A 23,127-nucleotide genomic window follows, 5' to 3' on the forward strand; every position below is an offset into this window, starting at 1 on the left:
TCACACATTAGTCAAAGCAGCAACTTGTGCACCATAAAGAAGTTTTCATTCTGTCATTTTAACAGTGTCCTGGGAGCAGGGAGAGCTACTAAAGCAGGCACACAAATATCTAGGCAACAGGTCACCTGGGGTGACTTCACCTGAATCATCAAGAAATTTGTCAGAACTGAGTTTTTTAAAGAAATGGCAGTGCTAACAGCTGCAAGAATATTCTAACACACCACAGAAACGCTTGAGGCAGGCAGATCCTGAACTCATACAGGCCGTGGGCTGCTCATCTGTATGCTGGCACACTTCCCTCAGTGTACCGAGCAAGGGCAGTAAAAGACTCAAAGTTCAGAAGGACCCTTATTCTTGTTGTTTAAAAGGGACATAGGGCTTTGGCTACTCAGTGCTCAAGTAAACAGGTACAGAGACCTACACATACGACATGGACTGTATGGTACAAATGCTAAAAAGACAGGAGCACACAAATAAAGGCAGAGGGAAAATGGTAATATTCACTTGGAGATGGCAGGGAGGAGGAAACAATTTGAATCTGGGTTGGTTGGTCAAATATTGTTATTTAGCAGTCTACAATTTAAAATCTATAATTGCAACAAAGACTTGTGCTAATTAAAGATCAGTTTACCACAGAAGGATTTAGTAACAATGTTATGCAAATACAAGATGCACTGAACCGTTTTTGGCTTTTATCCAAGGATAACCCCATTAGTTACAAAATGATTTGAAGTGAAATTAAACACAAATACAAACTATGAAACAAACACATTTTTAAAATATCCTTATTACTATGATAGTAGGTGGACACACACCCTCCTCTCTTTCCTTGTACTAAAATGTGCATTTGGGGTGGGAGCACTGATTCCTGCAGAACTTGGAACCAAGACTCCTTCAATATCAGACAATACCTGGGGCAATAAAGCTGGTCTGCACTTGCCCAAGAAGTTCCTGAGATAGTATGGATCAGCAACCCTAACGTACATCACAGGACCATTAGGAGAATGAAATAGGACATTCCATGCAAAATCACCCCAAGCTCTGTCAAAAACAGGAACTGGCACCATAAATTTGTAGCACTCTTTTCTACTTGACTGTTCAGTCAGTAATCAACTGGCCAACCCCAAATCTATTTATGAGCATAGGAGGAAAAAGGGCCAGGATTAGGAATAGAAATAAGGTTGGTACCTTAGACCAAGAACTTGGACCAAGGTATCTAAGAACTGTCCCTTTTACAAGAAATTTTCATGGGATGTGACTGTACTAGTAATCTGCAGATATTTTTGAATCACTCTCCTTTTCATCTTAACTGAGTTGCAACCATCTTAAGAGAAATATTCCATACCGTTCCATGTGCAGGTCTTTTTTATTTCCAACCAACATGATGGGGATCCTATGGGGAAAAAAGCAACATTCAGAGTGGAAGCCAACACATGTGGAGTAATACGACAGCAAAATGAAACATGGAATGAAATGAATGTGTTACTACTTACTGGACTTTTCCCACCATATCCAATAACTTGCCATGGATAACTTTAATCACTTCAAAACTGCAAAATAAAAGGATGACATCATACTCCCTGACATTTTTACCTAGTCCACATATAGTCCTACAAGATGAAAGCTTTATGAACACTGAGCTTCAACTCACATTTGTGTTTTCCTGACAACTGAACTTCTAAGTGAAAGCCCAATGCCAATGGTATCTTCTCATGCATATACATCCTAAAGTAGTAGTTAAACCTGCGCGCTTGTTAGTTGCAAGAGAAACAATCACTGAGTTGTATGCAAATTTGTTTAAATAAGCACACTCAAGTCATTTCATTTCAACTGCAAATTTGGAGTAAAGAGGCTGTTCCAAAAGTAACACGAACCCAAGACTTATGTTCATTAGACACTAGCTGTACAATTCACTAGGAAATTCCCTCACGCAAGCCTGGCTGAAACAAAGGCCATTGCACAACTGCAACTGGGTTTACGCAAGAGAAGGTTTGGACAGAGTTTGTGACCTTGAACATGGACAAAAACCCAATTATAGCCTGTCAAGGAGGTCAAAGGGGTCAGGGCTTCAGTTAGCACAGGAAAAATGGAGAAAGCCAGACCTGATATGGCAACAGTTTGATTATTCATGAAAATGAAAGTCTTTTATACCAGGGTTTCTCAAACTATGGGTTATGACCCACTTGCTTGGTCGTGACCTGATTGTGGGTGGGTCACGAAGCTGCAACTACAAACTGATAGCAGACAAGCCAAATGCAGTGAACTCCATGGAAAGTGAAACTGAGTGACACCGCATGTTTACTCATGAGTAGACAAACATGGCTTAGTCCATTGTGAAGAGCAAGCCGAGAGGAACCCAAAATTGTCTCAATTCGACCACCAGAATTGTCCCGATCCAATGAACACAGCCTCCCAAAAACACCCAAAAAGGAAGTCCCGCCCTCCAAGCTGACGAATGTATTGAGCCCTATGGAAAGTGAAACTAAGCCACATGGTCGCATCTACTCGTGAGTAAGCAAACCTGTTCTTGGTTCAGTTGGAAGGTCAGGTGAAGGGGAGCATAAGGCTACCAGAATAGTCCTGATCCTACGCATGTGGAGCTCAACAAGTGCTCCAGAAGGCAGGCCACCCCCAAAACAGTATAGTAAAAAGAGGTTTGAGTTGGTAAGACTTTTTTCTTTTTTAGTCTCGTAAAGCTAAGTGGGTCCTGATGGTGTGCAATTTGAAAAAGTGGGTTCCAGTGATTACGTTTTGAACCACTGCTTGATTGGAAAGGGTTGTTGCCTTTTACAGATTCCTCCCCTGCCCCACAGAGGAGTCTTATTTCCTCTCCTCATCATTCTAGGTTTTTAATGCTGTTTAGAGGGAAGCTTTGCATCTCAATCCAGCCCAAAGAATTTAAACTGAAACTGGGCACTGGGTAGAGTTGAAAATCATGTTTTATTGGGGGGGGGGGGGGTTTGAGGTTTTTGCAGGCAGGTTACAGAGAGAATTTGCTTGGTGGAACAGGGCTGGCTTCCCCATCTCATCTCCCTTATTTAATTATTTGTTCTACTTTCATTATTTCTAATTACTCATTTTAATTTAATTATTTATAGCCTGCCTATCTAGGGAAAAAGGCATAATTTCAGTGCTTGTCACAGGCAATTTCAGTGCTTCCTGCATTCTCAGGAAAGCACTGCCTGCTTGATGATGTCTCTTCTGGCCACGACATTACTTCCAGGCTAATGACATCACTGTCAGTGGGTCCTAGACAGATTGTCATTCTAAAAAGTGGGTCCTGATGCTAAAAGTTGGAGAACCACTGTTTTAGACCCAAATGGTGGAATTCCAACATACTGCATTGCAATCTAACAGTAGTCACTGACTAAATGGGAAAGAGTTGCACCAGGTCATTCATATCAGGCTTCTCTGCTTCCCATCAGTGAACCAGTACAGGCTGAGATAATGTCCAATTACTTATATATGCACTGCAATCACTGCATTCAGTATTGGATTTCAAAAAGTATTCAAAAATACTTTCAAAAAGTACTGGATTTCACAAAGTATTGGATTTCAAAAAGCTCCTCACGGCTAATGGTTGCAGGACCCCCAAACAAGGGCCCTGAAACAGTCATGATTTCAGCTTCCCCATCTGGCTGGTCTACAAGTTACTCCAAACACATCCAGCTTGCTGTTCTTTCCTTTGCCTCTCACTTCAGTGCACAGACAGATACAAATTCACAGTTCTGCTACTGAAGTTCCCTGCCCACTTCTACCCTGAAAGGTATTCTGGATTTGTACAAATCCTCTCCCCAAAGGTATGACTTGTTTACAGCTACTGAACTTCACATAGTAAGGAAGTTTAAATGAGATCATTGTTAACAAATCAAGTCAACATCCTGAACTAAAAGTTTTGAGACAAGACAGGACAAGTTAGAAAAGGTAGGGTATTTTCTATTTCAAGTGAAAGGTTGCTATGCAAGAAAAGCAACCGAGGACTCCAGAGCCACCAGGCAAAACAACTGCAGAAGTATAGCTTCAGTGTATTGGCCAGTTTCACAGTTAACAGAAATTGATGACAGGGATAGAAGCTGGGGCTTATACCAGTGGTCTGCTTCTGGTGTAGAATCACAGATACCCAGAAAAGGAATCTAGAAGGCTGTGCCCTAACTTCTATGAGTGCATCAGAACATCAGGCTTCTCATAGTCCCCACATGGTCTCCAAAATTACAGGGAAGAGAGAAGAGAATCTTCTGGAACAGAACATATTCAGCTGCACTAACAATCTGTAAGATGACATGTTGCACCTGCTGAAATTCCCTCTTCATACAATTGTTAAAGGTCCAGGATCCCTAAAGTTGAAAGTTTGCCACCCCTGAATAGAAAGTGGCAGATCTCAGAACTTAGGGAGGGCTACCAGTTGGCTTTGCTGGTATATATAAACAGTCATTATCTTAGGGATACCTCATTGCTTACTCTAGGAGACAAAGCAAGACTTCAACTAACCACACACTTTACTCTCTACATACTTAAAGGAAGTCTGACCCCCACAACGAATACAGTTGTCATAGCACTCACAAACTTACTCCTGGTGAACTGAATTGGGAAGCAGCCCACAACCAGAAGCCACAGCATTTCTGCCATTCATTCAGTTCCTGCTGCTGCTGAGTCACAAACCCTGCCAGGCCATGCTGTCCTACTGGATGACAAAGTTGGAGCAGGCAGCAGCCTTTTAAAACCCATTTTTTAAAGCTGTGTCTTCTATTTCTGCACAGAGGTCTCTAGTCCCACTCCCTGGCAAGCACTTCTAGCTGGCCAGCCTCCCTCCCTTTCCTTTCTCACTCTAGAAAGGAAAACAAAAACCTGGCACTTTCCACCAACCCACTCCTCTTAAGACTGGAGGGGGAAGAAGGTCCAAAAGAAGCTGCTTTCCAAGTAAGGTGGTTTGCACAAAATCCTGGGATGGATTTCTTCTGCTGAAAGGTTGTCCTCACAAGACTGAAAGGAAAAAGCTGGGGGCAGGGGAGAAGAGCATCTAAATAGAGTTGTTTTAAGGGAAAGGAAGTTTGCACAGAGACATGGAGTAGATCTCATGTCTTGCAAAGGGAAAGTGTGTTCATGAGCCTTTTACATCCCATTGCTAAAAATGGCTTCTTCTGCACTGGTCAAGAGAATTGGAGATTTTTCTTTTTGTGCGAGGATAATATCCTAATTGTAAGAGGTGCTAAATGGAAGTTGGGAAAAACTGTTTTAAAATAAAAAATATTCTCTATGCATTATGTCTGCTGCTAATGTGACTGGAAAACTATAACTTTTAGAAAGATGTGCAAAAATTTGGATATATTATGGAGGAGCAATACTACCTGTCCTATAATAATTTGGGCAGTAAAAAGAGAAAGGAACTTCGCATATACACAGAGGCACTCTCACTATATTTCTGTGGCTAATAAATATTTTACTACCACAACATCTGGACATACTTTCTAGACAGGAGGCTATTGGGTATATGTGTATTTGGATTATGGGATTGATCAGATAAATGTTTGGCTAATAAGCATGGCTAAGCCAGTGTGGTCCCTTGCCAGTTCCAGATGAAAACTGAATCCAAAACAGAAAATAGTAGCCTGAAACAACGAAGACAATGCTTTACTCAGCCTTTTAGATATAGAGGAGCATGCTAAGAGAGCTGGAATGAAGAATATACAGTAGCACACCTGTGCAAGTGATATAGGTCCTAGATGTTACACACAGCCCCAATCCACTTTAGACTCTCATTGGGTGACAGCAAGAATTTAGGGACCAGCAATTTAAATGGTGGGGAAAGATAAGTAGTAGACAACTGTTGGGATGCCCAAAGATACTGAGCTCCCCACCAACACATGGTTTATGCCCCCTACTGGGTAGGGACAGAAAACAGGCCTAGTTTCCATATGGTAAATAAATGGTGAAGTTATAGACTAGTGGCTTGAACAAGGTAAAGTTCTTAAATATTAATATACCACTTTTCAACAAAAAGTTCAAAGCAGTTTATATAGCAAAATGAAAGATTGCCCTGTTCCAGAGGGCTGTCCACTACTATTCTCTTTAGACTTGAAAGATGTAGTGCCAAATCTCTGCTCGGCCACAAAGTTTCCAGGGTGACTTTGGGTCAGTCACTATCTCTCAGCCTAACCTACCTCGCATGGTTGTTATGAAGACAAAAAGAGAAGGAACTATGTACAAAAGGAGAGAAGAAACAATGTACACCACCCCAAGCTCCTTGGAGGAAGGGCAGTACAAAAATGTGAAAAATAGTCTCTGGTACATTAGTTCAGCCATTGAGGTTCATCAATAGTTTTATAGCTCCACTAAACTATATAGACTAGTGTCTGTCCCCACCAAAACTGCAAAAATGAATAGTTTGCACGTCAGAAGGTTTTCAGTATAGTAGCTCTAACACATTTTAATTATAACATCAATATTTTATTAAGACTGCAAGCAGGATTAGCAAGTTGCAATACAAGAAACCTATTTTTAAACACTTTTTTTTTTTTTTTTACAAAACCAAGTGATTTCTAGCTACCTGGCAGCCAAGATGACAAACATGAGAAAGTGATAATTGAGCCCCTGCACAGAATGTGGAGATCAGGCAATGGAAATTTCCAAGGCAGAAGAACACCGCAATCTAACTCAAGACCCAAGGTTACCCAGTCTATTAAGATCTTGCCCTCTGCTGTTCTGTACAGCATGTCCAAACCCTGCCCCCAACACTAGTAAAGAAACTGGCGAGTCCCAATTTTGTACTACAAATTAATCAAGGCTGCCCTCTCAGTTTACACAGCCTGCTGAAGAGTTGAAGATCAGTAACACCACAAGACAACCTCACAGAAGTTAAGGATGGAAGGCTCTATCCCATTAAGAATCCCTACCCACAGTAATAGGATTCAGGATATCAAGCACTAAGCAAAATGGTATCAATATTTCAATTCTTTCAGGAGGCAAGAAGATACTCAAGTCCAATTAGTGAAACATTCAGCCTTGAAACAAAATTCTCAGATCTCACACTCAACACCTAGTCAGTGAGGTGAAATGAAAGAAACACAAGTGCAAGTTCCATTTTAAATTTCTGCATTATGACCCTAGGGTCACAGCTGTCACATTGAAACATGATTTTAACTGTAGAAGTCAGACCATGGGTAACAGTCAGACCCTTCCCACCAACTGAGTTGAGATCAATATCCTCCCTGCTGGCCTTCAGGGGGTTAAAAACTTTAGTCTGCTCCACTTTCCCACCTTAGTTACCACTGGTTGTTTTTTCTATTTTTGACAGTGGCAGGGAGTGTTTTGGAGAGGCTTTAACATTACTGCAGCTTTTGTATTGCATTTGTGTATTTATGGTATTGTATGTATGTATTTAATGTTGACTGCTGCTTTTATAGCATTTTATTTTTTACCGCATGGTATTGTAATTTAATTTTGGTTGTAAGCCAACCTGGACTATAGAAGTTCCAAGGGAGGGGAATGATAAAAATCTTTTAAATAAATTTTTTAGTACAATAATACTGGATTCCCATTTTTAGGCACACACATACATAACTGGTGCACTTCCATGCCCAAGGCTGTAGGACTCTCTGGCACCGCTGTTACAAAAATAAAAAGAATAAATACCTACTCAACTCATACCATAATTCCCACTTTATGGCAAAATATTTTTGAACAAAAAGCATGCATAGTGCTTTCAGAACGTGCAAAGCCCTCCACATATGTTATCCTGATGTTGTGCAAACAGCCAACCAGTTAGATGTTGTCCTACTAGCCAACTAGTTATCCCTGTATTGCAGCTGAAGCTGAGAAGGAACTGGTCACCCATTTAGTTCAGAGCAGAAGCATGTTTTGAACCAAGGAAGGCTTGATTTACAACTCAGTCTTAGTCACTTTGCTACATCAGCTCTTATATAAAACTAAGCCATTGTTCTACTTTGTTATAAATAGGCTTGAAGCCTAGCACCAGCCTGGAAGAGATCAAAACTAATCAGTGGCTGGATACAGATGTCACAACCCCACCTAACAAACCAGGGTTTACTGCACTGGGACTGAGCACCAAGTTCCCTTATTCTGTATGAGCTCCATCTGCAAGGAAGGAATAATGGTTTTTTAAGGCCAGAGTTCTTCACTGGATCAAAATGGGGGAACTCTGGCTTTACTCTTTACAAATCAGAATATCAAGCAATGGATTCATAACCTGGTTTGCATGGAATGCGTACATCACAGTTTCCCAATTTGGACACAATGAAGAACAGTGGTCTTAAGCCAGGTGCCTACCTTTCACATGGAGGCACATGAGGGAACATATGGGATTATACTTGTTCATGACGGATACCACAAATTCTTGAGCCAGGATTGTAATGTTAAGACAGTATCCAAACAGAATACAAAAGTACGCTTTACCTTTTTATTGATGTGACTGAGTAAACAAGAATGTAGCCATTGATATCTATGGAGTACGTCTGAGGAAATATGGAATATTCATCCTGTTGGGAAAATAAAGCTGAAGTTTAATGATCCACAGACACATGAGATTATTGATTAGCTTGAAAAGAACCAGATTACACTAACCACATTTAAGCCACTATTAAAATGCTGTGAACATCTCAACATCCTTTTATAGCTCTGTCTGGTATTCTTATGAATGTCTTGCATAGCTCAAGCGTTGCAATTCCTATACAACCATCTACAGTGGTCCTGACCTAGACAAGGAATCTAACAAGAATTCCGACATTCTACTACAGGCAGGCTGGGGTCCTGCTCTCACTACAAGTTTACAAAGTAGTTCTAATGAAAAATATGTTGAATTCAAGAACTATTAACTGCATAGTTCTGATTAGTATTGCATTTCGGTTGGTGAGAACCAGAAATCAGATAACACAGGCCAACACACATTTTGCTTCCTTAAACGTTACACCAATTCCTGGGTATATTTGGGGTGCCAATTCCAAAAATGGCATCCGTTTTGCCCTATCACGTCTAGTTTTGGAGACATGGCATAGCCTCTTTAGTGAATGGTTCAAGCAGCTTCCTCATGAGGAAGCCTAAACCATGGCTTCTTCATGAGGAAGCTGCTTGAACCATTCACTAATGAGGCTATGCCATGTCTCCAAAACTAGACGTGTTAGAGCAAAAAGGATGCCATTTTTGGAAACGGCACCCCAAATTCATATCAAACCACCATAAAGTTTGGGAAAAACTTTTCTGACTTTCAATTTTGTAGGCCTGTGTAATCAACCTAAATTGGTGTTCTTGCATTGCTCACTGGTATTATAAGGATTTCAAAAGATGTTTGGCCACAGGGTACAGCAAGTAGTATGTTATTACAAGTGAACCGATTTAGAGCTCTCAAAACACTGATAAAATACCATCATGGCTTACACAGGTTGGGATACTAGTCCTCTTACTCTGATGATAGTGTTGCACAATTTAAGGTCACTTTGACTTTATGCCCTTCTGGCATCAGCTTGATTGGCAGAGGATACTCTCTAAGACAGGGCAAGTTTATCCTGCTCTTTTTAAAAAAGTGCTAAAGGATTTCAGCATTGCTTATAACAAATGCAGCAAGCCATGAAAAGGAAACCCAAGCCAACCTTAATCCCTCCCAACGTATCTACAATTTTATTTCTTTTATTAGTCACGTGGCATTCTGTATTATTCTTTAGTACTGCTTTATATAGAAATATAGTAGCTACATGGCATCTTGCTCCTCCGCCAATTCCTTTCATGGGGAGCTATCACAAATCTTCCAAACCATTTAACTCACTTTTGCCCAGTCCACAGGTGCACACATTTGGTCCCTGTTGCGTATATGCAATGGTGGGCAAAAATGGCTTAAGCATATGTTGTCAGGGGTGGGGGGGCACTTTCATCAAGTGAATATCTATGCAGGAGAAGTGTTTGCTTTAGTAAGAATTTTTGAAGGCATTGGGCCTGAAAGTTTTGAATTTGTGGGCACCTGAGGCTTGCCATCTTCTGTTTTCAAACAGGTCTTGACATGACTCCCGGAGTTTTTCTGTGCTTACTCTAATTAAGGGACAGCTAGCTGCTACTGGTTTCCTTGACTAGAAGCCAATTGGGCAGGCTTGAGATGTTAGCCAAATGACACTGATAGACAGTTGCACAACTTGCTTTTGGTCAAAAGCTGCCATATTCAGAGTAACCAAGAAATTCTTATGCCTCAAGTTAAGCAGTGGCCTATTTATTTTTTCAAAATGTACTACAGCATTATCTTGTAATGAAGACATACGTCCTTTAACTATCTCTAGAGAAACAGCTATATAAATGCAAGCACAAACGCCCAGGGCAGATGTTTGTGTTTGCATTTGAGATGCCACACTCTTAAGGAGGGTAGTGACCCAACCAGCTACCCATAGGTGCCATCAGTACAGCACTTCCAGGGTCTTGCCACCACGTGCAAGTAACTAAAAAACGGGTGGTTCGGTGGCAGCAAGACTCTGGAAGTGCTGTACTAACTGCACCTATGTGTCCCCTAGTCAGGTTGCTAACCTCCTCAAGGGGTTAGCACTCAACCAAAAATTTAGAACTACTGAGCTACAGGAATAGATTAAGTTTCTATTTCACTATTGGAACAGACAGGTCCCTCCCTTTGCTTCTTTTGTGGTTCTGCAGCTTTTCCTCTTGTCAGTCCAGTAGTCTGAGGGACTATAAGAAGTAGTTTATGCACAAAAGGATAACTAATATCCAGTTTTGTAAATAAATATCTGTATAATTACAGAAGATCCCTCTCCCTTCTCTTGAATCTCTTATAAACTACATATACACAGGACACAATTTCCATTTTTTAGGGTTGGACGAATCTGAACTAGTTTATTACTTTGAAACCCATTGACGTCCCTCCCCCCCACCCCAATGAACAAGAATAAGGGAAACAAATACAGGTGCACACTACTGGTAGTAGCTGGAGTGCCAAAAGGAACGTGTTATGCTCGGCAAAACCAAGACTATTTTTCAATTGAAATGCCTAAAGGCCCTAGCTCTTTCAAACTTCACATCAACCTTAAGATACTAGAAAGGCTGTCAGGGCAACGAAGATCACTTACTTGGCCAGCTGTGTCGACTACCTGAAGATGATATTCTTGCCCATTTACAGTAATCAGTTTTGTAAATGCTGGACAAATGAGAAAAAGGACACTTGAGAGTTTCATATGCCAGTATGCAACTCAATGTATAAAACTGCTTATTTAAATAAGATCTATTCATAATTTCAGACTAAATGACATGGCTATCACTATGGATATCATTAAATAGCAAAGCATGCATTTTTTAAAACTTCTCAGAAGAGATCAACTATTTACACAATATGTCATTTACAAAATGAATCTTGTAATCAAATTATGTTTCGTTTCACTCATTAATGCCTAAACAGATGGAAAATAAGATCTAGCTAAACATTGCTGCTGGTCAGAGTTTGATTCATAGTTTCCTTAGAATGAATATACAAGTCATTTTGTAGATTACAAATACTCCATACAAAAGGAGTGACAAATATCAATATTACATCAAAGGAGAAAAGACACAAAACACCATTAAAACCAGACTAGTTGCCACAACCCTAATTCTATTTCTACTCAATGTACACTGGGTCCCCTCTTAGAAAGGACACACAGTACTATTTGGTGCTGAACTGACCATGGATTGTTGAGCTGCATTTGAGCCAATGCCAAAGCACAGCAAGACATCATTATGATTGCAAGAACTTAGATATTAAGTATTGTTATTTCCTCATAAGAGGCAAAGAAGTGTTCCATTAAAACTTATGGCAGCGCATCTGGCCATGGTGCTTAGTGGTTATGACTGTACAGATAGTTCTGTGGAATAGATTTATGGTCCTACCTTACAGCAAGGGACTCAACCTCATGGTTTTTTGATCTTTCCCAAAACAATGAGCATAAAGTTAATTGAGTTCAGCGCTGGTAGTTCCCTAGGGCTACAATCTCTTTCCACTGATTAACCAAGACTAATGTGACTTTTGGCTGTCAACTCAGTGCTGGGGCTTAGCACCTCAACAATATCATTTTGAGTCAAGAACTGGTGCATGAATTCCCATGGAAGTTATACTAGTGGTAGACGTACAGTGACACAGCCACCACATGGCTATCAATGCATGAATGGAAGGCTGCCTATGGCAGACTGTCATGCTTCCTACCCAAGATCTATGTCTAACAAAAAGTATGTGTTGAAGTGATTTGGCTCTGCCATTTTTGAACTATCACTATGCTAGTGATAGTTTTCCATCATACTTCACTACTGAAACATTAGCTATAACTACATCCAAAATGGTTTACAGAAGACAAAATATAAGGCAAGAAATACAATACTGTAATTAAACAATAGAAAGCAGCACACACAAAATAATATTGATAAAAATCAGCAGCATAAAACCAACATCACACTAAATCTTTTAAAAAGCAGTAGGACCAGAAAATGCAGGCTATATCCCAAAAAACTATACATTCATATTAAAACATATTTGTTTACCCAGCAAGTAACTCCTTGCCACAGGATGGGATAATGGTACCTGATCAAGATATTTTTAAAAGGGGATTGGATAGATTTATGGAAATAGCCCGTAACAGGTTATAAGTCACATTGACTATATGTACGTACAGCTCCGTCCTCCTTATCTGCAGATTATGGACCATGGATTTAACTCACTGCAGGTTCTGAATCCGTGGTAGAGGGTTGAACCTGAGCTCCCAGACATGACTGGAGGTATTCTTCAGTTGTGTCTGGAAGTCCTGCATGGCCTAGTTGTGGATCCCTTTATCTGTGAATTTTTGCATCCGCTGCGGTTCCGGGAGCATCCCCCCCCCCCCAATGGATGCAGAGTTTGAACTGTATCTTAATAACCACAGAAAAGGGTTTAAATCAGCCATTTTCAACCTTTTTCGGCTCACGGCACACTGACGAGGTACTAAAATTGTCAAGGCGCACTACCAGTTTTTTTACTTACATTAAATTACTACATTACAATTAATCTTGAATTAATAAAATTAATACAATTAAATCATTACATGACAAAAAAATTGACAAGAAGCACGGAGAGGAAAGTATATATGGTTTCTGAAAAGGAGGAAAAATCCTATTTTCAAATTCTTATCAAAAGTGCCAGAAAGTGTTGGTAAAGACAGGGCAGGTTGATCACATAGTGGAGAAATGAAGGTGAGGGGCAGTGAGGAGACATGATTGAAACAAGTGTAGGAAACAAACTAGAGGTGGGGGGGAGAGAGAGAGAATGCGAGGCAGTGATTCTGTATCTTTGAAAGGTGCGGACAAGTGAGGGGAGGGACAGTAAGAGAGCTGCTAACTGTGATTGTGAGATTTGGGGGGTGGGGTGGGGGAGAAGAGGAGAGAGAAGTGCCAATTGCCTGCTTGTGTATTTGAGAAAAAAGTGCAACCAAAAGCCCAATCCTATGCATGCCTGCTCAGAAGTAAGCCCCATTATAGTCAATGGGACTTACTCCTAGGTAAGTGTGGATGGGATAGCACCCCCAGAGCCCAATCCTATGCATTCCTGCTCAGAAGTAAGCCCCATTACAATCAATGGGCTTACTCCCAGGTAAGTGTGGATAGGATTGTGGCCCAGCGCCCTTCCTCTAAAAGCCCCAAAGTGCAGGAAGGGTCACTTTGGGGAGTTGCAGACAAACTGGCAAGGAAAAAGGACTTTCAGGGACCCTTTTCAGCCAGCCAGTCCTTAGGTTGGGGGCCTCAGCAGACTCACTCCCTATGTACCTGCGTGCCCACTTCTGGCTCCCTCTTCTCACTCACTCCGCAGCTCCCACCACCTGGCTCCTCTGGTTGGGCAATCAGAATGCAGGCAGGCAACAATCACCTTCGTGCCAACCCTATGCATATCTACTCAGAAGTAAGCCCCATAATAGCCAATGGGGCTTACTGCCAGGAAAGTGAGGATCAGGTTGTAGCCTGAGTCGTGCTCAGTAGCAGGAGCAAGCTCCAAGCAAACTCTTCAGCTGCTGTGTGGGATGCAAAGCAGCCCCCACCAGCCCCTTCCCTGGCTGCTCCCTTGCTTGTGCTGCCTGCCGCGGGAGGCTCAAAGCAGCCGTTTCTCCCGCACGTGGGAGCGCAGCTGCTGCCTGCCTCCTCTGATCCCGCGGCACACCTGAGGCAGCCTTGCGGCACACTAGTGTACCATGTCGCAGCGGTTGAAAATAGCTGGTTTAAGTATTTCTTTAGCTTTCAAAAGCTCCCTGGTTAATAGACCTAGCTTCACTGCGCAAGACAGGTTTCCTAACTACGTATGTTTTTTAACCTAGCAGGGGCAGAATAAAAGCAAAAACAAACATGTGAATCATTCTCTAAACACTATAAACAATTAATGTAACCTTGTCTTCCTTGAACATCTGCAGTCAGATTAAATTAACTCTCTGAAGTTTAGGGAAACTTAGATATAATATACTCCAAGCACTTAGAGTGTAATAAAAACATAACTGAGTAAAGAACTTTTCTTGCATGCTCAGAAAGAAAGTTGTGTTACTTACTGTTCTCTATGGTGGGATCATATGAATCAACAAACTGGCCTTCCACAAACTGAATAGTCAACGAGGATTTCCCTGTGAAGAAAGTAATGTTAAGTGGTACCAATAACCTGATGCATAAAGACAAGATGCTTATTGAAAATAGTAATCCTGACATATGAAACAGCTGCAACCTAGAGAAAATGGCATCTCAGCAAAATCCTGTAGTGATCAGATGCCACTTCAGTTTGCAGTTAGAAAACCATTCCTTCTACATAACAGAAGGGCTCCACACATTACAATTTACAAAATGCCCCACACCCACCTGACAAGCATTTGCGTGAAAGCTAAATAAGTTCATTAGAAGACAAATGACTGAAGTCTATTGGTGCATTCAAGATGCAATAATAAACCACTATCATTCCCAGAAGACATTGCAGCATGCCTTACTCCCTACACACCTGTAAGAGAAGCTTCCCCCTTCAATTCACAACATGCCATAGTATACTTGTTTTGATGAGACAGCAAAAGAAATCCACTAACCCACAACAGGGGCTGCATCTCTATGGCAAACAGGTTAAGTGCATATCATTGTATTTCACTGTGGAACTTATGACCCTGAGAATTGCTTAAAATGAAGTGTTTTTTTTTTCACTGGCTAATCATTACTACAACTTACAAATAATAAAATCTGAATATACTGAGATCAAAAATTTGCTGCTTTTCACTTATAATGCCCAGATATACAATACATTTTGATCTTTAGGTCAAGGGTTTCAAATTGTGGCTTGGGGCTCTGCTGTGAATGGCAGAATTCTTACTGAATACCTGCAGTGGATGCTGAGATCAGTGCCCATACTGGAGAATACTTACAATCTGAAGTTGACTTCAATACCACAAATACTGATTTGTCATAGAGATAGAATATCTAGCCATTGTATCAGCCTTCAAATTTTACTGGATTATAACACCCAACAAGAACCATGTTTGAGGGTCTATGTTACCATTTAACATGCAATGAAAAAGGAGCAAGCCGCTTAAAGGCACAAAGTATATTACAAAACATTCTTAAGACACTGAAAGCTGAACACCTGAACCCCTGCTTCAAGTGACATTAGAAAGATGTAGACATAGAATCTGCTTACAAAAAATAAAATTAAAAAATTATTTCCCTGTACAATATTGTTCAGATTGTTTCATTCAACTGCACAAACTCACTGTGACCACTGGCCAAGAATTCCAGCAATTTGTGAAATGAGAAGTGGGCAAATGATTTCAAATAAATCTCATGTTCCACATGTTACTACAGTTTTCATTTAGGAATAACTTGTTCTCTTTCTTGAAGCTACTCAGAAATGCAAAGAATTTGTTACAGAAAAACATGGGCCCTTTTGCTGGTTAAACTTTCTGCCTAATACTGCTAAGTATTGATGCATGAAGTGCCTATTTTCAACTCTGGTCTCTGCCGATGGTGGTTCCCTAATGGTGTACTCTGTTGTAAGAGCTAGCTGGTTAGTCAGCGGTCAAGACACTTAAAACACAATATTGTGCCACCAGTATTGGACAAGATGTAGGAAGGCCATAATTTCAGACACTTGGAAAAACTATTCAGGTTCAGCTGCACCTTTCCTCTGCACTACAGTGACCCCTCTCCTCATGAAACAGCTGCTAGCACCTGCCTCATGTGTTTGCCAACACTAGGCAATATAATCCTACAGCAAAGGCTACAAGGCAACACGAGTACACAGGGCCTGTGTTTACGCTTTTCCAGCTCCATTCAATGCCACGTCATTGCTCCATCTTAAAAAAATGTTTCTGGCCAATGAACATAGATTAAACTAAAAGAATACCACATAAATATTTTCTCTGTCCTACTATGCAGCATGAGTTGCATATTGTAGGAATTAGCTGACTTCAGTCTTGCACAGTTATTTAATTAGAATCCCTGTAGTATACCAAAGTGTTTTAAGTAGTCAAAGGAAGATTGCACAAACAGAATTTCTTAACACAGATTAGTTATGCTTTAGCTGTTAGGTAATCTGGAGTGCACACTCTTGAATAAATTCACTGTAGGCACCTTGCTGGATCAGTTAAGGGTCCAGCCAGTCAAGCATTCTTTGTCAGCAACCAAGAAGTATGAGATGTGGCCAAATTTACCTTCTGTCCATCTGTTGAGTCTGCAGCCTCACCTGTAGAACAGTGACACCCACCTCTGGAGGTGGCCAGCTGTTGTGAACATGCAGGTGAGGCAGCAGCGTTAACGCCAGAGGGGTTGTGCAGCTGGGGAGAAATGGAGTGGGATGACAGCAAGGAAGCAGGAGGATTCAAAAGGGCTCCATGGAGAACAGGATGGAAGAGGGTGGAGAGAGATGGGAAGAGAAAGGTTGAAGGTAGCTAAGGAAGGCAAAAGACAGAGACAAAAAGAAGAGGAGGTGAATCAAGCTGAGAGGAGAACACCACAAAGCAAAAGGGAGAGGGCTAGTCACAGAGAGACTGATGGAACTTGCGAAAGGCACTTGATTACTACTTGATAGTAGTAAGGAAAGAGGACTGAGCCGGATGGCAGGAAGTGAACAAGGCAAGGGAGCAGAGAGAACTAGGTGGAGATGGAGTGACCCAGAGAGAGAGGAGGTGGCTAGATCACAGATGAGGAACAAAGAGGCAGCAGATAAACAGAGAACAGGAAGCAGCAAGGGACAAACGACCCAGCAAAAGTGAAGTGACCAGCAGAGACAAAGCAAGAAACTTACACCAGCGCAGAGAGTTACAGTGATCAGTAGGTGAACAGAAACTGTACAGATGTAGGTAGGGGTGAAACTAGGCTCAATGAGCACAAGAGGCAAAGGAGAAGTGTCAAAGGGAAAAGGAGATCGGTGTGAGTGGTGGAGGCCAGCAGATATACAAGGAGGTAGAACAGCAAGCAGAAGGAATCAGGGCATAAGCCACAGGAAAGACATCCAGGAGAAAAGTGGGAAGGATGCAGCTTCAGATGAAGCTCTGTATACGAATGCAGGACTGGGGTGGAGGGGAAGAGAACTGTCAAAAGACTAAGCTCTAAAATACATCCAGTCGCTGACAAAAGTCTCTGCAGTACTGCTTTCAGGAGCCAGGCCACTCAGAGATACAGATTTCACAACCCAATCCTTGTCACACAGACATGTCCACCTTCGGATGCACCCATAAGGGTGGGGATTGGCAGATCATCCTTGTATCAATTTTTTTTCTCCAACAATTTCATTTCATTTTTTAAAGATAAATGATTCTCACTAAATACTGAAAATCATCATGGCATACTGTTTGCTGAACTCTAAATTCATGTTATATAATCTCTACATCAAGACATTACTGTTAACAACTATAAAGCTACTTCAGTTTACAAAAAGAATAGTTTAGAGAAGTGGTTCCCAACCTGGGGATACCCCCAGGGGTACTTGCCAGTACCTTTAGAGGTACTTGAAAAAGAATTGAATAATGGCAGAAAAAGGCAGGTCTGTATTGGAATGCTGTGAGAGGCTAGCATTAGAATGCCTTGCAGGGCTAATATGAGGGGTATACTTTATGAAAGTAGGCTGCCAAAGGGTACACAAATGAAAAAATGTTGGGAACCACGTGTTTAGAGTGAAACTGAGTCAGTGACACATCCTTATATATGACAGTCAGATAACAGTTTAGCAGAAATTCTTAGATTGATGGACGCTGTAACACTTGCAATGGTCTACCTATCTCTCCATCATAGTCCTCTAAACACAGAAAGGTCACCTAGATTACAATTTTTCATGGTGATGAAAGAGGGAGTTATCCTCAATTCCAGAGGGAAGGAATTCCACAGAAGGGGTGCCACCACCGAGAAGGCCCTATTTCTTGCTGCCATCCCCCTCATCTCCACTGGTGGCAGCACCGTTAGAAGTAGTCTCGTTTCCCCACAATTCACAGGTGCATATACTGTGACTTTTCAGAGCAGAAAGGAAGCTCAGAAGGATTCAGGAAAAATCCACCAACACTGCCCCCACTGGCTGTGCTTTTAAAGCTAAACTATGAAATCGTGTTTGTAACCAAACATGAGCCTTCTCATGAAAATGTAAAGGAGGTTCATAAATGACAGATAAATAAAATCAACACATTTCAGACCCTGTTTTTGCCTTTTTTTTGGATTTGATCCCATTTTCATGTAGAGTTTGGCAATTATTCGGAGCATATTTTTAAGAAATCAAGAACAAGCAGTAAATCCAGAGCGAGTAATATATAAGGCATAAATGTTTAGAATTGTTTTACAGGTGATCAAGAATAGCAAAAACCTATCTAAGATCAGAATATTCTGCCCAAGGCAGTGTGCTGTCCTTCAAAAAAAGTAAACCAGATATAAGAATTATGATTTATAATGCATGACAAGACAAGCAGAACTACCCATTGAACAAAGCACAAACCAGATCGACAGGAAAAAGAAATACTATTCATGAAGATGCCAGTTATGCAACACTCATGTTTTCAGTCTCTTTGCCAACAAAGTGTGGGCAGGAAAACAGCACACACAGCTATAGCTCAGGGCTGATCAAATGGCATCAGAATATATTATAAAATTGCTGTCAGACAGTATTAGCACCCAATTGCTCCTGACTGCTTTCAGTTTGAGTGGGAAGAGGGAAAGAACATGGCATCTTTACGTTTGAAATGTCTGCCTGTAACAAGACGGTTGGCATGCATTTGTCTGCATGTTAGGCTGCCATCTGTGAATGAAAACTGGAACAGCTCACCGAGTTGCTTGAATTTAAGGAATAGCAAACATTGGGGAAATCTGAGAGGATCCACTGGTCAAGTTATTTCAACAATACCAACATCAAAAACCAATTAGAAGTGGAAAGAGAAACGCTTCAGCCCTTAACCTTCAAGAGTTCTAAGCAGAAGTCCCTGAGAAATAAGCAATGGATTAGAGTTTCACTTTTGACTCAACTGCCAATAGATTTAGGAAGTCTGAAGTTACTAAAACTGAAAGGCAGCATTCAACAATGAAATGATTAATTCTTTAATCTCGTCACTAGTTAAACTGTAGTCAGAAACAGAGCACGCTATACCAGCAGTCTTTTCTGGACTTAAAGGAGGACAGGCATAGCAGCTGATATTATGGAGGCATCAAAAAAGGCAGCAAAGCAAATTACTTTTGCCTGTAAAAAGTGGCAAAAATGACCCAAGTTCCAAGCTGGTAAACATCCTTTTCAGTAGAAATACTAAATATATGCATCAAACACCTCAAGCTACATCTTATTTTGCCACGGCTACTGTACAAGCCATTAACCCTTCAATAACTGAAAACAGCCCACTCTTTAAGAGTTCTTTCCGCAGGGTCTTAAAACCTTTTTATTCAGGGAAGTCTTTTTATGCTGACACCAAGGGGCATGGCGCTTTTTATGAATGTATTTTTAATTCGGGATCAAAGTTTTTAAATGTCATGTTTTTATATGTCTATATACATACATTTCTATGTTTTCAGTATGGTTGTGAGCCAGCTTGAGTGCCCTTTACTGGGATAGAAAAGCAGGATATAAATTCTATAAATAAAAATAAATAATCCAAGCGAGTGATTTTTTGCAGTTGCCATTTGTGAAGCTAAAACTTGACAGCCTTTCTAGACACACTGCCAGTTTAACTCCTCTTCAATTTGAATGCCCATTGCACTGGACAACGTAACAAGATTATTCATAACTCCAGAGCTGCAGACTCTAAGACAGTTTTGCTTCCAGCAAACCTGTGTCAGTAACTGCACAAGAAAATTAAAAAGGAGAGACCATTGGTCTTCTATTACCAGTTCACCCAACACAAGCTCTTAAGGTTTCTGTTTTTCTGAAGACTCTGCATGCAATTCTCACCATACGAAATAGAGAAGGCAATAAGAATATGGAAATAGAAGTTTCTAGAGGGAAGGCTACAATACAATCCAGTACTTAGAATTTGGAACACAGGTTTTAAAAATTCAGGATGTCTGGGTAACAACCAGGCACCAAACTTATTTGGCGTCTGGCAGGGCCCTAGCACCTCTCTACGTTGGCGTGCTGAGCACTGGGTTTGTGGGCCTTGAAAGGCCATTCCCACAGGACAGTGCAGTTGGCCACAGGGAGGTGGCAGACAAACAACAGAGCCTTCTGGGGCAAACTCTGCCAGTTGGCAACCCACCCCTTCTGCACTTGCCTCCAAGCAAGTAGCATGTCAGCGTCAGGGAGCTGATGCTGATATTAGACGCTATGGGGGATGCCAGAGGTGCTCAGAATGGGAAGAGGGCAGGTACAGGACTGAGAGAATGGACAGGGCAGCAAGAGTGGGGGTTAAACAGCCCAGCAGGTTCAAAGGGGTGGGCACAGACAAGGGAGATGCATCACATAACATACCCTGGAACAGCTCATAACAATACTCAATGGCAGTGAGGCTGCCTGGTTGAGCAGAAGCAGGGGTGCCTATGAGCCCCTCTTAGTAGGTTAGGGAGGGGGACAAAGAGCACTCCTCCCCTTTTTCCACTCTGAGGTTGTTGCCCAGGGCTGACTCCCCTAAGAGCCCAACAGCACCCATGCCTGAGGCACCCCCAGAAAATGGGATCACCAACATTGCCCATTTTTTATGGCCCTCAGAGCCCAGCAACCCTGTGGTGGCAAGTGCTACCCTGACCCACTAGACACAGAAGTTTCTAGTACTTATACTTATACAGAAATTTCAAGTACATGGCCAGAATCTGCTCGAGGAAAGGTTTTACATAGCCTTCCATGTTAGGTTATGTGTCCTGAAATTCTCTGGTTTCCCCATGACATCTACTACTGTCACCCCCCATCTCTATGCCATTTCGACTCAGAATGTTTAATGTTCTTCTACTGTTGACAACCAATGGCCTCTTCCTTAATTGGCAACCATGTTGCAAAACAATACTTCATAGATTTTTTTAAAAGTAGCAACCAGATGAAGGTTACTCTTAAATATCACAGACTACAAAGAATTGTTGAGATTAACATACAGAAGGATAATTCACACTGTGCTCACAAGCAGAAGATAAATATTTTTAATTCCTTTTGGGCGAAATGATGACACCACTAGTATCATGCAAGCATCAACTATAAACAAAGCCACAACATGCTGAAATACATGGGCACCCACTGACACCTTATTTCTATTAGCCTCAGCAACCAGGTACTATGGACTTTCCAGACTTACGGGGTGGGGGGCCTGTATCCGCAGATTCACATAAACAAAGGAAAAAGCCACTTCCAGTTTTGTGATGAAAACTGGAAGTGGCTTTTTTAGTAGTTTACAACAGTTTGGAGGTGCCTGCAGAAGGGGTTGTGGGGCCCCCAGACCCTATGGAGAGCCCCTACTACCCCCAGGTAAGTAAAAAATGCTTTTGTCTCCAGCAGTGGCCCTATTGTGGTGATTGTGTTGCTGCCATTGCCCCACCCCTTTACAGGTTAATGACAGAGGTTTCCTGGCTGGGATGTTGGGAACCTCTGCTTTAAACCCTTACCCAAACCAAGCCTTTAACCAGGGCACAAAATAAAAATTTAACTATTTGGATTGAACTATAAAAAATGAGCTATTGCACCATACCCCTGTAGGAGCAAGGAAGAGATATATACATAACATCATATCTCCAAAACAGCCACTTTTGCCTCACATAGGACAAGAGGCATTCCAAGCAAAGTGCAATATATAATGGCTAAGGTCAAGCATTTATGGCAGAACAACAAAGTTATGCAAAAGTTAAAAAATGCATATTAACTGAAGATGTCTGACTCACAATGCTTAAGATAAATCTTTAAATGCAATTTAATTTTCATCTCTTTACTGCCTAAGAATACAAAGTAACTAATTGCTAGTCAAACCTTGAGAGCTACAGTACATTATTCCAATATACCAAACTAGAAGGTCAGGGCTAAGCTGAATTTGACAGTATCAAATAGCTTCATTGTAGAAGCCAAAAATATTTGAGGCTTCCACTGCACAGAGAATCAAGATTTAATTACATCAGAGTCTATATTCGTAGATTATTCAGTACACATAAAGGAACTGTTCTTTATATAAATATAGCAAGGGGCTTGCTGTTTGAACAAGGTATCCCACACAACTATGTTTGCAGTTTGGCTAAGTGAGCAAGCACTGCAAGATAGAAAGAACAGAAAAGATGAAAAATGCAAAGCAGGCTAGGTAGGAGTTAATTCTAGCACAGTGTCCTTGAACAACCCTTCCAGTGGCTTGATATTACAGTCAAGCATGCTGCCTCTAGTGTTTACTGCTACCACTAACAAGTTCAATGCAGCAAGATTTGCCACTAGACAATGGGCAGGCCTGACAAGCTTTTAATTAAACTTGGCATTTCAGACTCTACTACACAGGAGCAGCCATCCAGCTTAACAGCAAGATCTGGACTCCAGCGTAGAACTTTGTGTAAATCTTACTACCATCACCCACAAAATACCACTGCGTTGGTTGAAAAGCAGCTGAAGCATAGCTTAAATTTTTGCTCCAAAAGATGTAAACTTTAGCCAAAAGAGCTACTCATGTATTAGGCACAGAAATTTCACATGTTCAATGACTCTGGGTGCATCCACATAATTAACACAAGGAAAATGCACACTAAGCCATAGAATCCAAT

General features: G+C 41.2%; 1 protein-coding gene across 1 annotated transcript in view; it reads right to left on the reverse strand.

Moving 5' to 3' along the window:
- RHEB (Ras homolog, mTORC1 binding) overlaps positions 1-23,127 on the reverse strand; it is a 35,624-nt gene that overhangs the window by 5,532 nt on the left and 6,965 nt on the right. Inside the window, exons 2-6 of the mRNA XM_066628032.1 lie at positions 14,529-14,600; positions 11,070-11,137; positions 8,410-8,492; positions 1,494-1,550; positions 1,346-1,393 (exon numbers count right to left, since the gene is read on the reverse strand). Coding sequence (XP_066484129.1) covers positions 1,346-1,393; positions 1,494-1,550; positions 8,410-8,492; positions 11,070-11,137; positions 14,529-14,600 — 328 coding nt within the window. The remainder of the gene's footprint in view (positions 1-1,345; positions 1,394-1,493; positions 1,551-8,409; positions 8,493-11,069; positions 11,138-14,528; positions 14,601-23,127) is intronic.

The sequence above is a fragment of the Tiliqua scincoides genome, chromosome 5 (assembly GCF_035046505.1).
Source record: "Tiliqua scincoides isolate rTilSci1 chromosome 5, rTilSci1.hap2, whole genome shotgun sequence".
Lineage (NCBI taxonomy): Eukaryota > Metazoa > Chordata > Lepidosauria > Squamata > Scincidae > Tiliqua > Tiliqua scincoides.